The sequence below is a fragment of the Brachionichthys hirsutus genome, chromosome 14 (assembly GCF_040956055.1).
Source record: "Brachionichthys hirsutus isolate HB-005 chromosome 14, CSIRO-AGI_Bhir_v1, whole genome shotgun sequence".
NCBI lineage: Eukaryota > Metazoa > Chordata > Actinopteri > Lophiiformes > Brachionichthyidae > Brachionichthys > Brachionichthys hirsutus.
The window spans coordinates 8,184,924-8,202,466 of NC_090910.1; the positions used below are offsets into that span (position 1 = coordinate 8,184,924).

Here is a 17,543-nt window from a genome sequence, read left to right on the forward strand (position 1 = left end):
GCGGGATCTGCGGTCGCCACGAAACGCAAACGAGCGGACGTTTATTTTTTTCCGGTTTGAAAAAAGAAAAAAAAAAAATGAGGACGCGTTCTCAAAAAAAAAAAAAGGAAAAGAAAATTTAACCCATAAAAATGGCAAGAAGGTCTCGCCGTCCGTGGGCCCGGATCTGCGTGGAATGAGAAGGAAAGGCAACAGGAATGATTTCACAGAATGAAGAACGCTAGACGAGACGCGGCATCAATGAAGTTCTGAGTTGCTCGTCATAAACTGAAACACTTTTGCAGCTTTCATAGCGAATCGATCACCAAACATTTGAAGATATCCCGGCTTTGGTAGATTCCCCCCCCCCCCCCCCAAGTCATCTATTTTTCTAACATTTGTTGCATTTCTTTCCATTCTACATTTTTTACACTTTTAATCCGGATCCAGCCCTGACTGTTCAATGGAAGTATGTTATCAGCTGCCGGTTTTGCCTCTTGACAGGCCGGTTCCTAAGCATGTCCTCAGCCGCAGGGGAGCCATTAGTTTCAGCTCCAGTTCTTCCCTCTTCGGGGCTCCTGATCCAAGACAGCTCTCACAGGTAAATAAATTGAAAATCTAATTATTATTTTTTTAAATAATTTTGTCATGAGTCTGCTTCCTGAGGCCTTAAAACTAACACCTTTTTAAACAAATGTATAATCCACAGGTATCTTGCAGGTGGTTGTTGGATATCTAGGCCTTAACAGACACACTGAACACACACCTGATCTCTCAGATGCCTAAAACACACACCAAGCAGCCATCTCTTTAATCCATGTTGGTTTGTGCATGTGACCCCCCCCCCCCCCCCCCCCCTCCCCAGATGAAGGGGCCCTTCAGCCCTCACAGTGTGATGCTTCAGTGTTCCAACTTGTTCTACGCACCAAAGGGAACATGGCGCTACTTGTTACCCTTCTAGGACGCCGTGTGTTTGTTCACACCGAGCTAGACGACGGTGGGCACGGTGTGTCTTTTTAAATAGCGTGCCGGCATTAGAAGTAAAGGGGGAGGGGGGGGGGGGGGGTGGGTTGCATGGCAGAGCAGCGCAGGGGTCGAGTGTGACGTCAATCGTGTGCGTCGAGTGGCGCTTTGACAATGATTTAGCATGACCCCCCCCCCCCCCCCCACAAAAAAACCCTCCCCTGTTTCACAGCCTTTGTTGTATATGGCGTTCACGTTCGTTATCTTCAATTTCAAGACATTATTTTGGTTCATTTTCTTCTTCTACCCTCACCACGCCATGTTTGGGCTTTGTTAGTACCGCCATAGACACCCCCGCCCCCATTACGCCTTCATTGGGTTTTACAGTCCTGCACCTTGAGGGGGGGGGGGGGGGGGGGGGTTGTTAGACCTTACTTTTGAGGCAGCCAATAAGATGAAAATCTGCCATCCTCAAGAGAAAACTCATCTGCGTGACGTGAGAGTTCTCATCGTGCCACTAAAAAGCAGAGGAGAGTAAATATTGTCTCACGCTTGGGATCATCAGTTGATCTCAAGTGCGCCGGAGCTCAGCAGCCAGGGTTGAAGCAAGCGGTCCGCTTTACAGCTTTGAAACAACTTCTGGTCAAACAATAATAATCCTTAAAAAGAATTGAAGGTTTGCAGTCACAGTACGCTGACCTAGTAATTCAACATGCATAATATGTTTGTTTTCTCGCCGCATGCTGGCAGAGCGCGGGGAACATGCATGCAATCACACAAGCCTTTGTCGCGGAGCAATTTCCACGACTTCATATTGTGTTTCTGGCCCTGTTTCTGGCCGTAACGGTGCGTTTGTCCTTGGTGGCCGCTGTGGTTTTGTGTGTGGGTTCCACAGGCCTTGTTGTTCGTGGAAGCAGTTCTGTACTACCGTTGCAGGAGGACTCGGTCAGGCATGTGCCTGGGCTCTGTGGGGCAGTGGTTTGGCTCGCAGCCAGGCTCGCAGATGGCCGGAGTCTGGGGCTCTGTTCTTTCACTGGCTATCTTGTTCCGCTCACTCGCAACCCGCCTTCTCCTTTCTTTCTCTTTCTCCTCTACCCCCCCCTCCCCCTTTCCCTCGACGATGAAGACATTTCCTCTTGAAAACGGGGGACGAAAGAGTATCACTGAAGGCACGTCTGCCTCATCAAGTGTGTCACTCTGTCGTTGTGGAGCGCTTGCAATGGGCCTTGATATGTAGTTGACGAGGTGTTAAATAATTGGGTTGTTTGTATTTTACAAATACCCTTATTGTTTTTAGCCACAATGCATGTTGGCTTGTTCCTAAAAGCGACTGGGGAGGATTATTTGAATTTGCTTTGAGTTTGATAGCATGATGGTCAAGATGTCCATTTTAAATTTCAATTCACCAGTAGCATAAGCGCAATGCTTTTGATGCCTATTTTAATATAACAGCAAAAAGTATGGGACGAAGGTAACACAACACATCAACCAATGTGTAATCGTGTTCACATTTTGTGTGCATCCTTGGGTTGAGAATCTGGTTAGGAAAAAACAAGTTCTGTACTTGGAGTTCTATCAGATGTGGACAGCATGTTTATTAAGACACGGTCTCAAAATGTAGACTTTGACACGATCTTAGTTTCACAATACGTCCTGCCTTCCTCAGCCTCCCTGGAGTGAAGGGCAAAGAGGGCTGAGGTAGATTGGAGTGGATTTGGAGAATGAAAGGGCCAGCAGTAAAAGCAAAGGAGTTGGACGTAGCAAAACATTTGCTCACATTTATTTGCACATAAAGATTAGTTGGACACATGTCTGAAAGATGTTGTGCATGTTGGACTAAGATTGATTTTCTATGCCATGTGGGCTGGCTGACAACACATTGACACACACACACACACACACACACACACACAGTCATATGGTACTGATTAGGCTGTGTAATCGACAGCTTTTTCACAAAGATGAAAATAAATAAATAAAATATCGCAGAGGTCCAAGAATCAATAAACAGATGCACGTTATTGATGTAGCCGGGGCCATCACGTGGCGTTTGGTGATAATGGGAGGAAAACAGCGTAGACAGGAAACGCTGATCTGCTGTCAGCTCAGGCCGTCATATCTGAGCTAGTGATATCATCAATATTATGTTGGCTGTTGACCCTCGAGCGGCTCCTTCTCAGCTAGACCATTCAGAGACAAGGCCTTGTGCGTAAGATAGCCCCCCCGCTGGTTTTAGCCTCATTATAAACGTCTCTGTGCATGGCATAAGGGAATACACAACCGTGTTTTCTTTCTGAAGGAGTCACTTTGTTGGTTTTTATCTGAACCGATAAGTTTTTTTTTTTTGGTCTTTATTTCTTCTGCGCAGGGGCGTAAGGATTGACGTAGTTTCAGGATGTGGTAAGAATGTTGAAGAAGCCGTTCAGACTCTGAGGGTTTCACAACATTTCAAACAAACTTTAGCTCTCTCCCTGCAAAGTTTGGCGTTCTCTGTGAAATAAGTTAGTGACTATTTGTTGCCAAGCATAGCTGTGTAGTATTTAGTAAATAAAAAAAGCAATCCTCACACGCTGCTTTTATTTTATACAGTGTCCCTCTTTTCTTTCTGTAAGGGGCCCGTTTTACCACATGACTATTCTGTTGTTTTTTTGTGCTATGAGAATGTGGTTCCACTCACTGTCACAATGTCAACGGCTCCAGATGAATATTAGTCATGTTTACTGAAGACCTATTGTCGCATACGATTAGGGAGGGAGGGCGTTACTAGTTTAAACACTAAATAAGGTTTTGTGCTATTTGTCTTCAAAATGTTAAGACTTCCAGAATGGGGGGAGGCTATCCTGGAGAAGAAATTAGAGCCTTGGGATAATGTTAAAAATGAATGAAATCCCTGTGTTTTAGCTTGGATTATGGCACAAGGGATTGTAACCTCCTATCCTATGTATTAGTAAATGGTGATGCTGCTGTGGGTAGTACGGGAAAGCCTGAAAAGACAGCTGACTGGAGGAAATAGATCCCACAATGGGTTGGCAACGCATTGTGGCAGTAGCCCAAGCTTTATTATTAAGGTATGGGTTTCACCCCATTTAGCTTCGAACCTGAATATGTAAAAAAAGAAAAGAATATACCCCTAGAGTCAGCGAGCGTAGAGGCGGAAGATGACTCTCCTTGTGATGGATAAGTTTATTGGCCCTGGAACTAATTTGACTGAGTAGGCAAAACATGTCGGTGGAAGTCGATAGTTCAGATTTAGCCAAGAAGACGCTGCAGGTTTGTGTATGTGGCTGGTAGAAAATTACAATGTTAAAGGGTCTTAGAATTAATCAAGGGATAAATAGGTGCTTGGTCGAGGGAGCACAGGGACCCCGCATTGACGGCTGCTTCTTAAGATGTGTCAAGTCTGTTGGTTTAGGAAACAACCCAGAGTTTGTAGGACATCAGCACCTACCTTAGATTCCCATGGAAATGAGTGAAAATATTTGGAAAAATCAGGCTATTCCCAAAGTGTGACACAAGGCAGGCAAAAGAGGAGCTTAATGAAGGGAAGGTCTTCTTTAGTGTTGTGGTACGGTGGTTGGCCAGTTACCTTGAAAGTCATCCACTAATTGATACTTCAATGCAAAAAGCCGGAATCCCTGGCTTCTCCGGGTGCATAGAGCACACCAGCATGATCTGGCACTAAGTACAGCTAACTAAGCATGAAAGGAGAGACATTTCATCGGAAAGGAGGGCAGGTTGTATTCTTTCAATCTAGATAATGCTTTTGGGTCAGTACCACATAGTCTTCTATGGGAGGTCTTTGATTACTTCAGAGTCCCGGATAGTATTAAAAGCCTAACTAAAGCATACTTTCCAGATGTTTTACTCTGTTTTACTGCATCAGAATACACCACTGCATGGCAACACATTGAGTTAGAGAGATTGTACACCCTGCCATAATGCCTATCAGCTTTCACGTCTCACCCCTACTAGGGCCTGGATGGACGGCATGTCAACCGTGACGTCAACTGCTAAGTTGAGGGGATGTAGTAGACAAGATATTTGTTATAAATAATGAGGTGGCGTCCACAGTGTTGGATACACCAGTGAAGAGTCTAGGAAGATGGTATGATGACAGTTTGGAGGGTTGAGGCAGGAAACCATTCAAGGAATTTTAAGTATAGGCCAGGGTAGCTTAAGTTGTGGTGTATACAGTTTGTATTATTACCTCGTGTGATGTGGCCATTGTCTGTATACAAGGTTCCTATTTCCGAGGTAGAAAAGATCGAGAAGAGTTTCACGCTGCCTAGGCAGCACGAACTTAACGAAACATCAATGAAAGAAGGTGCCCACTTGACAACACCAGTGACATGCTGCTGCTGGATGGGCCACTTAGTTTCTTGTTTGACGAACTGTTGGCTTGTGTTTGAATGTGTTTTACCTTGGATTATACAAGGGTTTATAACCTCTTATCCTGTCTATTAGTAAATGCTGTGTGGGCTAGTATGAAGAGTCACCTTTGTCCTACTACTTATCTCAAAATCTCTCCGAGAATACTTTTTAAAATCACGTGAGCCAGATCATCTAAAAATCAAGATCATTAAATGCTTGTTGCTGATACTTTGCTGCTTGAGAAGCTGCTTTTGTACCACCGCGGTGACGACAGCGCCTGGCCATTTGCCAGCTGAGGAACCGGGCCAAGTCAAACCGGCCTCCTCGCTCTCCCGTAGCTGGAGTGTGTCAAAGCGAACGGCGTGCCCATAAAACACTCTGGAAACAGGTAGACTCCGTGTAGGGCTTTTGTGTGTGCCGCGGCCAATGAACGGACGCACACATAGTTGCTCAATCCAAACCTGTATGTGTTTATGGCCTCGCACTCAGTTACCGGAATGTGCCATCCCACACAGCAGAGCGCTGCAAGAGGTCATAACTCAAAAGGAAGCTTTCAGTTTAGGAAAACATGCTGAGTCCAGCTGCTTTTGTCTCAGGAATTTGCATTTGCGTGTGCACAACCGCCTTGTTTCTGTCGGTTCATAGGAATTATGTGGGCTTCCTCATTTTCTTGGCCCCATCTGGCTTACTGTCTCGGTTTTAAAGCCGAATGAATTAAACACAGATTTTAATGCGTGCGTTTGAAAGAAAGGAAGTACGGTCAGGCGAGAATATCGGCTAAATCACGACGACAAGAGAAGAGACTGACAAAGCCAGTGGCCTGTTTTGAGTTTGACAACTTGAAACGCTCTCTCCCACACACACACACACACACACACACTCGTGTGTGCTTGCCTTCAGCAAACATCACAATGACAATAAGGTAACTGTTAACGAGGACAAAAGCGGTTACACATCTTTACTTGCAGAATTCCTCCAGATTCCACAAAGGTCTGAACCTTTTGTGACTTTGATGGCAGCTTTTGAACTGCGGGGTTAAGAATGATGAACCTTAAAGCCGTGGGGTTAAAACTCTCTGACTGATGTTTTGACATCACATGACCTCCTCGTCCTCGGCGTTGTGACCTCCGGCGACTGGAATAAGAGCTGCGATAAGGAGCAGATGCAAACGAGCTCATGCGGAATCACAGGGCGCACGATGAGCCGACTGTTGTCCTAGCAGCACGCTGCAAACGCGGCACAGTCAGGTAGTGCCTTCAGCACCTACTGGCTGCGGTTCAAAGCATCGTCTTCAGAGCTGCTTTGCCCGTTAACCGGGTCGCGGCTTGTGCTGGAGCCTTACATCGAGATGCAATTGAGTCTTAAATAGACGTGTACATGTAGGGAAACGGCCAGTTGATTACATTGCGTGATGTGGCCCGGGTTCCACCCATGTTTCCGCTTGGCGTGTTGGGATTCATCGTGTGACCGCCCGTTAATTAAACGCAGTTCACTTACTTACCTGACGTTAAGCACCGCCCAGAGAACGGAGCAGAACGTTCAGTCAAACACGTTTAGTAACTATCAGACCAACAGAGCGTTTTCATTTTGGTATTTTATTCATACTTTTATTTTGTCATCTCAGTTGTAGAGTTTTCTCGGGTAGAACTTCCCCCCCGCTCGCAGTGGGAATGCGACTTTGACAGTGTTTGCACTGCCGTCTCCTCCTTACCAGCTCACACTGGATCGCGTGCCGGGGGGGGGGGAGGTCTTCTGAAGTGCCAACCGGGTCCCGTTTGTGCGTGCGTTACCAAATCTGGCCAGGAGGTTTGTTTGGATAAGTACTGGCAGCGTGGGGGGGGGGGGGGGGGACCATTCCGAGCTCCAGAGTTAGGATTACAACGTTCCCACACGATGCAGCCGATAGTGGCTCCTTTCACGCGCACACACACACACACAGCCAATGCTGCTAGATGCGCACAATCTATAATATTCACGCTAACCACCGGCGGCGTGTGTAAACACGGAGGACTGTTGACACTAAAATACGGCTACGCAAATTACACGCCCTGAGCTGAGCTGTTTGCTAGTTGGTAAAATATTAGCTTTAGATTGGCGGCTGTCATGAGCTTAGAGGACTTTTGGTGTCAGGTTTTTTGTGTGTGTGTGTGTGTGTGTGTGTGTGAAGGAGATTGACAATAATCCCACGTATATGAAGTGGCGCAACCAGTTGACGGTTGTCACTAAGTGATCCCAGAATATGGCCGTTGTCTGTCAGTGGGTCAGCAGCCCACTCGTGCAGACTGCCTGTGGAAGGGGGGGGGGGCGACCCTAAACCAGGGTAGCCCTTGAAAGGAGGGGGCGGCGGCGATGGGTGAATAGGGTGCATGGGGAGGTGAGCCAACGCCTCGGCGTTGCCTGCGGCAGGTGTCTTTCGACAGAGCTGATATGCGGTTTCCGCAGTCGCCGGCCGTGCAGCAGCTGCCTCCTGCCGAGGGGTCGGGTTACTGCTGCATGGAGACACAGGCGCAAGGCGAGAGAAACTAGTGATGAGCTTCGTTATTTGTGCGGCTTGTTCCTTCGGCGAGGTCTACAGAAGTCCCCGTGCATCTGGGTGTGTTGCAGATGTCGTAGATTCCTCTTGTGTTTCTGGGCTGCGGCAGCTTCTCACCTGCTTTCCCCACCCAGAGGATGAGACCAGCATCTGACATGACATACGAGTATAATTCCTCCCTGGACCGAGCTAGTAACTCAAATCACTCGTATGTCAAATCAATTTTTCCCCATATAAAATAACTGAAAATAATTTAATTCGTTCCGGCGTCTAAAAAATGCTCAAATAAATGCTAATAACAATGGGGAAAAACATTTTTAACGCCACTCACTTTCTCTGGACCCATCACTTATAAGGAACACTCACAGATACAACCAAAATCACGTCAATAGCGGAGACACAACATGGGAGACGTGCAGGAGACGAGAACGGAAGGTGGTGAATCCCTGAACTGAACGAGTGATGATAAAAGGATCTGGATTCTTTGTTTTTGCACTTTATTAAATATTGTAATCACCCAGAGGGCAGCCATTCAGCAACAGACACTAATGACAGATTGCTTTAGCAGAGATGGCCTCGGGGATGGGAACAGTTTATTAAATGTTGAGCAGAGCGGCTTTAAAAGGAAGCAGCTGGTGATGCCAAAGGTTCGGGACGGATCCGAGTTCTCGCTGCATGTTTTCACGGTGAAAGAATCTAAATGCAGTTGCTGCATAAATGGGGATGTTACTTGCGTGGAGACGGGACCTTTTTAGAGGGAATACTCGGCTCCGGCAGATGTTTGCAGTCTCCAAACACTCGTGTTTGATTTGGAATTAATTATTAATTTGTTGTACTGAGCAGTGTTTACTTCTCAGGGTCCCACGGACCACTTCTGTCCTTTTTTTTTTTTTTTTTTTTTTATCTGTCCCTCTAAAGTCAATTAAAATGCAACTGTGAATTTAGAGGTTGTTTCTCATTGGTCAGAGTTTGTAGAAACATTTTGGGAGGTTTGGGACGTTTCCAGAGGCGAACCAAAACATTTTTGAATAGAGGCAGATTCAGGAATGTTATTTTCAACATTGTGAGAGTTTTTTTCCCCCCTTCAGCATTTGTTCATGCAGAAGAGATGGAAATGATATCGTTTTTGGTAGAAGCAAGACAGATCCAGATGAAGATGAGGCATTAAAAAAAAAAAGAAACGTGCTTCAAAATAAAGGGACATGAATAAACTTTCTGCTCTTTTAACTGTGTTGTGAGGAAGACTTTTCGAAAGGCAGGCAAAATACCACATGAGTGGGGGGTGGGGGGCATATTTGTGTGAACATGAACCAATAATAGTTTCTGTTTATTGAAAATTGGTGTAAGTGTCTTATCAGGCTGACGATATGGACCTGGAACATTCTTTATCGGTTTACCAGTTTGCTCACACTCGCACATGAACGCAGCAGATTAAAGCCAACAGTAGCGCCGTTACAACACCCTTTCACAAATTTAGCTCTGCGCGTGTTTGTGTGTTGAACATTAGCCTGCGTCTTCTTGTTTTGGAGGCGCTTGGAATAAACGGGGGGCCTGCGGCGCCACCCGCATCGCAGCAGTTGTAGGACATGGTTGTAATGACTGACTTGATGCATCCTGTTGGTGTGAGTCTCTGTTGACTGTCTCTTCTCTGCGCAGAGACGCGGCGCTATCTCCTACGACAGCTCCGACCAGACGGCGCTGTACATCCGTATGCTAGGTAAGTGTCTCCCCACGTTTAGTGCGCACAAACACTCTCGGTGCACAAACGCACAACGGCGCAGCGGCTTTATCTCCCACGCTGATCTTAACACGCAGCAGCTTTTTAAAAAAGCTAGGGAGAAGGGAAATGGACTGATCCGAAAGGAACATGGAGATTACGAGGAGATGGAAACTGACTCGAGCGCCATCCTTCTGGTAGACTCTACGGCGGAATAGGTTTAGGCCGTGTCCTTCTGCAATGTTGAGTGGAGCTTTATCAGGTTAACGTCCCTAAATGGCCTAAGCCCTAAGGATGCATCGACAGAGTGCGTCCCAGTGCCGACCACCGTGACCCTAAACGGGATCATCAGTTCAGGAAATGGAGAAGACGGAGCGGCTTCATGCCAGGAAGCGGCCGGATCAGCCCTGGCTTGGTAATCAATAAGCTTCACCATTAATGGGTGAAAGCAGAACCTGGATGGGACGCCTGACATCAGTTCAATGCAGTCTCAGCTGTGCCCCCCCCCCCCCCCCCAGTAGAGTTTGAACAATGCATGAAGAGCGAAAAGAGAAAGTGGCGTTGCTCACTCGTATCCGGCGCGGTTCGTGTGCGACATTAAACCTCGCCAACGGCTGCGGGGTGTTGGCGTTCGCGTTTTTAATCCCGTTCCTCGGCCAAGTATGATGGCGGCGTCACGCACGTCATAAAGAGTCTGCTGGTTTCCTACTGGATGGGATGCGAGGAGAGGCGGGCTAATGCCGGCTGGTGTCTGTCTGCCACGTTAATGCTGACGTGCTTTCAAATGGCAGGACTGAGCTACAGTTATAATCAGTTATAATGACATGACCTACATCCACCCCAGAGCGCCAGCACTAATACCCCGCGGGGCAAACATGGACCCGTCGACTTCCAAAACACACACACACACACACGGCGTGGGAGTGCATGCATTTGACTCCTTTTGATCGTCGTTCATGTTTGCACATGGAACGCCGCTGACACGGCTTCGCTGGCGTCACACCAGCAACTCTCCAAACGGCTTTCTGAAGCGATGTCGAGCGTCGGCTTGCCTTGAATTGTAATTCTTAGTTTTTTGGTATTTTGATAGGAACATGTCTTTTATTCAGACATCAGCTTGCAAGTAAGTAACGCACTGGTTGAGGGGGGGGGGGCCACACCGGGGTGACTGCTTTGATTCTTATGCACACACACACACACAGGACACAGTCAGAGGTGCCACGCTGGAAACATCCCACTGCACTGTTTAACACCTTGACGACTTCACTGCCACATAAACGGTGTTGCCTGGAACGACAGACTAGCATCTTACTGCCTCGGTGTCGTAGCGCGATCCTGTCTCCTCGCTGTGCTCGCCCTGCGCCTCCAGACGGGACACCCACCGTCTGTTTAGTCCCATTCGGGGAGGGGGGGGGGGGGGGGGGCTGTTCCCGTTTCTCCGCCTGACTCCCGACAGCGGTCCGAGACGGACCGGCGGTGACCCTCGGCTCCGATTACTACCAGCAGAGGAAACCGTCCTCACATGGCAGTGCATGCTCAGCTGTTTTTCTCGTCTGGGACGTGGGACGTGTGTCTGTGTGTGACAGGACAGTATACGTCGGCACGGAGTCGAATAGTATTTACAAAAGTCTCATATTTTTGTTGCTTTAGATGTGGACAGGCTTTCACCACAGTTTCATAATCACGCTGCATCACGTGGACTCGTGGAATATTCCCTAAATTGTTTCGAGAAGCTGAAACGCTCCAGGCAAATACTGGGACCACATGATCTTAGTAAAAATACAAATTTAGCATGCTTTCAGCTAAATTCTCAACTTTCAATCTTTTGCATTGACTAGGTTTAATGAGCAAATATTTATTTTTAAAACTTTTCTGACCTAGATCGACACTAGACTATAAATAGTTGAACTATTTGTTGCTGTAAAATGAAGATACTGCATGTCTTTTTTTGTGTGCATATATATATATTGGGTTTAGTATTGGCACTGTCGAGAGGAAATCAGTGAGAAACTCTGAATGCCGTGTTCATTAGATTTCCTGCTTTATGCTCGGCTCCATCAGCTAAAACTTTTCTTGTGCTTTAAGTCAAGCGATTTATTTTTATTTTTTTGTTGTTATGGAATATTACAAAATATTCACCGTTGTGTTTAACCTGACTCAGACTTTTTCAATTGGCAAACCATTTCTTCTTGCTGTACATTTTTTCTCTTTGAAGCATTCAGCGTGAGCTGGAGAGCAGTGGTGGCAAACACGGAAGCAAATTAACCTCATTAAAATTAGCAAGCCGGAATACAAAGTTCAGAGTTTAGAGCCTTATATCATTAGAATGAGTGCATGAAACCAGAATCTGCTGCAGCTTTCAGCGGCGACTCATAGAACAGGTTTCCTGTGACTAATAAAACTAGAGGCTTATTTAAAAAGAGCACAGAATTTCAACTATGCTCTTGTTGGAGCGTTCCCGTCACCGTCCTGTGGTGAAGTCTATCCTTTAAGCGCTTAGAGATACATTCCGATATATATATATATAATTGCAGACATTTGTAAATACTACTCGGCTACGCACGCTCGGACATCTTTCTTTTCAAGCAGCATGAATCTTGAGGAAATAAGTGCTAATTTCTTCTAGGAGATGTGAGAGTGAGAAGTCAGGTTGGATTTGAACCGGAACGACGAAGCTCCCACCCGTACCTGTGCATTGACTTCCGAACGCTTCACAGTGAGTATGAATCCACGGCTAATTACCTCGACCGGCACGGCCTCCGATAAGACGATAGATTATCAACGGCCGGACTGACGGACGTTTGTGTGACTGCTTTCATACATAAGTTCTCATGATGATAAGGCCCGTCGTAATGTCCGTAGGTAATGGTGAACAGGTGAATAGGTGTGTGATAAAATAGCCACGCTCACACTCACTGAAGTCTTTTTTAGAAGCAGTGTGTGTGTGTGTGTTGACATTTTGACCCAAGAGTAATCCTACCTCACGCTGACGTGTTTCCGGATTGCAGCCGCAGTTTATTCAGACGCATTGCTTTTGTGTGTGTGTGTGTGTGTGTGTACGGGAGAGAGACCACTGACAAAGCATGTCTGCCGCGTGATCCCAGACGGAAAAGGCTTACGAGTGGGGGCGGCTGTGTCAGCAGCGACTGTTTGCATGTCTCTGTGTCGGTGTCGGGTCCCCACTGAGATTGTGCAACTCAAACGGTTCTCTGAACCCCAATGAAGTCGTGGAGTAAATATGAATCAAGAGCAGCTGTCGCATGTTTTAAAATGTTAAAACTTGCGTTACTGTGCGTGTGTTCGTGTACGCAGCACGGCCGGGGTGTGCGTCCGCGTCCGCGCCGGCGAGCTCGGCTCCTGCGAGGAGGGTTCACAGGCTGCTCAGCTTCCAGAGGTACTTGCATTCATCCCGTCTGCTGCGGGGGATCCCCCAGCAGATCCCCCTCCACATCCTGGATGAAGACTACACCGGACAGGCCAGAGTACGACGCCCACCTTTTTTATGTAACCACCCCATAACAGCACAGGGGTTGGCTGTGTGTGTGTGTGGTTCTCCATTTATCTACTTCTTCTTTCCATCTCTCGCAGTGCATGCTGGAAAAAGTCGGGAACTGGAACTTTGACATTTTCCTCTTTGATCGGTTGACAAACGGTAAGTGGAATGCGATTAAGCGGATTAGAAGTTGTTTGTCAAGTCACGACGATGGAAGTGATGCAAGCGCCGTGAGAATCTATTGGATGCCTCGGAAGATTTGCTGAATGAAGATGAGTTTTTATTTTGTGAAGGGTGGAAAAACACATCTAAATATTTCTATAATTTACTTGTTTCACACGATCATTTCCCCCAATCAATTCTGCAGCTGTATTGAGTCTTTTTTGTACAGGAAGCATATTGATGCTCCAGTGTTCGACTGCATTGTTGATAAAATGTGCTGCGTTGTTTGTGTTGTGACGCTCCTATGGGAAGTCCTGGCGCAGCATGAAACAAGTGTGACTTCCCTTTTCTCAGAAACTGATGATGATCTGCAACAAAGGGCTTGAAGTCTTAAAAAAAAAAAAAAAAAATGTCCGGCTGAAATAGAATAGTTTCTAGAATTACGGAGCGAGGAAAACTCAGAGTTCTCAAGAACAAAAAAATACCCAGCTGTTTGGCCAAACGCGCTCAAGCGTGCAGTTTAGTCGGCTCCCAGAGGTACACACTAACCCATAATAAATCAACCAATAAATGTCTCTCACCCATACAGAGGACCTCTTAGTCATACATGTGTAGCGATTGATCAGAGATGATTTGTGACTAACAGGTGTGAACGTGTTCTATAAATGATGGACACATGATGGCGAGCGACGACTGCGAACAAGCAGAAGAAGACTGACGGTTCGCTCTTGCTTGTGTTCCTGTTCAGGAAATAGCCTGATCACCCTGACCCTCCACCTGCTAAACCAGTATGGCCTGGTGGAGCTCTTCCAGCTGGACATGGTGAAACTCTGGAGGTTCCTAGTCGTGATCCAGGAGGACTACCACAGCGACAACCCCTACCACAATGCCGTTCACGCTGCAGATGTCACGCAGGCCATGTACTGTTACATGCAGGAACCCAAGGTGGGGGCCGTGTATAGACATTTCTTGGGGAAAACTGCCTTTAAGTCGGTTCTTTGTTCAACAAAATTGTCGGTATCGAATGTCCAGAAAGACGTAATGAGATATATTCGTGTCGTAAGGATTAGCGTCACGGTCTTGTTTTGAGTGCAGCTTGCCAAGTCTTTAACCTCCCGGGACATCCTGCTGGGACTCCTGGCAGCCGCCACACATGACCTGGACCATCCAGGGGTCAACCAGGCTTTCCTCATCAAAGCCGACCACTATCTCGCGACACTCTACGGGGTAAGACCGCTCGGGCTATCCGGTCGCCTGCCACGACACGGTTATTAATAGTCTGTTCTATACAACAGTGTCAAATTTATTCTTTTTCCTTTTTCAATTTGCAGCACACCTCGGTTCTGGAAAACCACCACTGGAAGTCCGCGGTGGGACTTCTCAGAGAGACTGGACTGTTCTCCCATTTGCCTGCTGAGGACAGGTTGGACACTGAAAAGTCTGATGGGGACTGTTTCACGAGACGTCCCTGCTCGGTTCACCAGGCTTGATCGCTGTCTTTCATCCAACCTTGTAGCTTGAACATGGAGAGGGAGTTGGGCTCCTTGATTCTGGCGACGGACATCAGCAGGCAGAATCAGTACCTGTCCAGATTTCGCATGTACCTGCAGCAGGAAAGCCTGTGTTTGAGCAACGGCAGCCACCGTCACTTCATCCTGCAGGTTAGCGACCTCCTCTGTCCCTCACAAACGACCTTCTGCACCTCCGGAGGGAGCTGCGAGTTCTTATTTTTGCCCCCCCCCCCCCCCCCCGTACAGATGGCGTTGAAGTGCGCAGACATCTGTAACCCGTGCAGACCCTGGGAGCTGAGCAAACGGTGGAGTGAGAAAGTGACCCAGGAGTTCTTCCAGCAAGGTCGGCTTTTTGATTTTCTGCTGTGAAATGTATACATATTTTTTAAATTTTGTGATTCTCCGGCGGTTTCTTTTTTTTATTTGTGAATTCTTATTTTTTTAAACCAATTCTTTCAGGAGACGGTGAGAAAAAGCACAAGCTTGAAGTCAGTCCACTTTGTGACCGAGAGGCCAACACTATGAGCAACATTCAGATCGGTAAGTAGCTGCGCCGCGTTAACGTTTGATTAAACCTTCCGTCTAACCTGCCGACGTCTTCTGCCCCAGGCTTCATGACGTACGTGGCGGAGCCATTGTTTGCCGAGTGGGCCCGATTCTCCGACACGCGTCTGTCCCAGACTATGCTGGGCCACATGGGGCTGAACAAGGCCAGCTGGGGCGCCTTAGAGCGGGAACAAACCTCCGTTTCCGCGGAGGCGGAGCCCGGCGAGGCCGACGCTGATGCCGGAGAAGCTGCCGTGCGACGAGACGATGACGACTCCGCGACTGCAGGGGGAACCAGCTCCAAAGAAATACCTCAGGGAAGCAGAGAATCCTGACACTCCTCGTGTGCCCTCTCACCTTGACCTCCTGGCGCCCGGCCTCAGGGCCTTGCCACACACTGGCGGCCGGGTGGGGCACGTGACGACCTGCAGCCCCCCGCCGGCTGCTGCCCCACCTGATCCTAACACATTGTTGTTGTTTTTTTTGTTGCTTTCGCCTCGATAAACCACTGATTTTTATTTAATTTATTTAATTTTTATTTTTTTTCCATAGAGCAATACATAGATACCTCATTTGGCTACTGCTGTACTTTCTTCTTCTTATTTATTGTCTACTGTAGTTCTGGCATCACTGACTGAACGCGCCACTTTTTTTTTCATTGGTGAACCTTGAGCTGAAGTCAGTATGTGAACTGAAGACATTTTTTTTTTTCTGGTATTTTGAAGTGCCATTTGGAAAATAAAACATTTGAAGAATGATCTGATCTACGGCGACCGAAACTGGAGTATTCAGACATGGAGACCCTTCAAAGACTTCGTGGTAAAGCCACGTTGCATTTGTATTGAACATTCTTCCTTATGTAAAAAATAAAAAAGGTGACAAGCCCGGTCCTTTTGCTGCCTCTCCGAAGACTGTTTACGCATCTCCTCGTTTGTCGTTTCTTCACCCTTGAACTGAAGCGAATCACGTCGGGGCCCCACGGTTTGCCTTCAGAGCTCAGACGTGACGATCCCGCTGGTTGTGAAGCCATGTGCAGAACCTTATTCAAATACACCGGATGCCATAAGTAACTCCACCCGTGCTATAACGTGTTCTTGCACTCCCGAGCGGCGATGGTGTTGGATGTGTGGCTCTGGGAGACCCTGCGAAGGTAGACTCAGCCACTTTCAGATATTCCCTGCTCTTCCAGCGCTGGTTAGATTTGGGTAGCATCCCTCCCAGTCTGGAGGCCACTCACTGCACATGCAACTCACCTGGATCTCCACTCCACATGACTTGCTCAGGGTTTTGCAAGTTTCTTATCGGAAGTGAGAGGGGACTGTTTTTTTTTTTTAAACTTCTCGCAAGGATCGACTGAAGGAGACTCTCCCTCTCTCCAGAATGTCTCTCAGCCACATGCAAGCTAAAGGACTGTACGATTGATGCCTTATAACTATGCACAAACTATGCTAAGTGACCAAACCAGCTCCTGTTTCCAGCAAGTGCATGGTGTGCTTGTCTTTAAATGCACTGTCCAATCCTTTTGCCTCTTTTGTTGTGGAGGGACAAGTCCGGCTTTCCTTTTGTCTTTGTTTGGAAACGGAGTCGTTGAGTGACTTTCAACATTCCATTCCCGTTTGGTTTGCCTACCTTGATTCTGTATAGCGGCAACATTGTTTGAACATTTTGAAAGATAAGGTGCTTTTCTTACTTTAGCTGATTTGTGTTTTGCTGTAAGACTGTTGATAAAACTGTTTACAATTTGTCGCGACAGCCATTTTTTGGGAAGGCTTAAGTGTTGAGCCAGATTTTTGTAAAGGCTTTGCTGTATTGACCTTTTTGATACATGCCTGTTGCAGTTACGATTTGAATAATAAAAAAAAACATGTTGACAAGTTCTCCTTTTCGATTTTCTCAGTTGAAGCCGGTAGTCTCGTGTCAGTGCGGTCACGTTATTCTAATCTCCACAGGGCAACTTCCACGTTCCTAAATAACTAGAAAAGTACACAAAGTTAAATACACCAGAGCAGCTTGGGCAGATTATTAAAGTTTATTTAGAGATCAGACAAATCAAACAATTTTCAGAGACTTTCCTAGAAAGTCTACAGTAGAAAGTTCAATCAAGTACCAAGACGCCTGCTCACCTTCCCTTTTATAAAGTAATACTCGCAGTTGTCTCGAAGCAGGAACTACATTGCAGTACATAACGAACCGAAGTCAATCAGTAGCCGGACTAAAACCTTGCATGAGGCCAAGCAGCCGACTGAGGCACGAATGAAGACTGGCAGG

General features: G+C 47.0%; 1 protein-coding gene across 1 annotated transcript; it reads left to right on the forward strand.

Annotated features, from left to right (window-relative positions):
• Positions 1-348: 348 nt before the first annotated feature.
• On the forward strand, positions 349-17,149 carry pde7a (phosphodiesterase 7A). The gene is made up of 13 exons (XM_068747802.1): positions 349-580; positions 9,503-9,563; positions 10,654-10,686; positions 12,190-12,279; positions 12,876-13,045; positions 13,152-13,215; positions 13,967-14,163; positions 14,314-14,445; positions 14,550-14,641; positions 14,735-14,879; positions 14,976-15,072; positions 15,189-15,269; positions 15,339-17,149. Exons 1-13 carry the CDS (start codon positions 443-445, stop codon positions 15,608-15,610), a joined length of 1,572 nt encoding a protein of 523 aa, XP_068603903.1. The 5' UTR covers positions 349-442; the 3' UTR covers positions 15,611-17,149.
• The last annotated feature ends 394 nt before the right edge of the window (positions 17,150-17,543 follow it).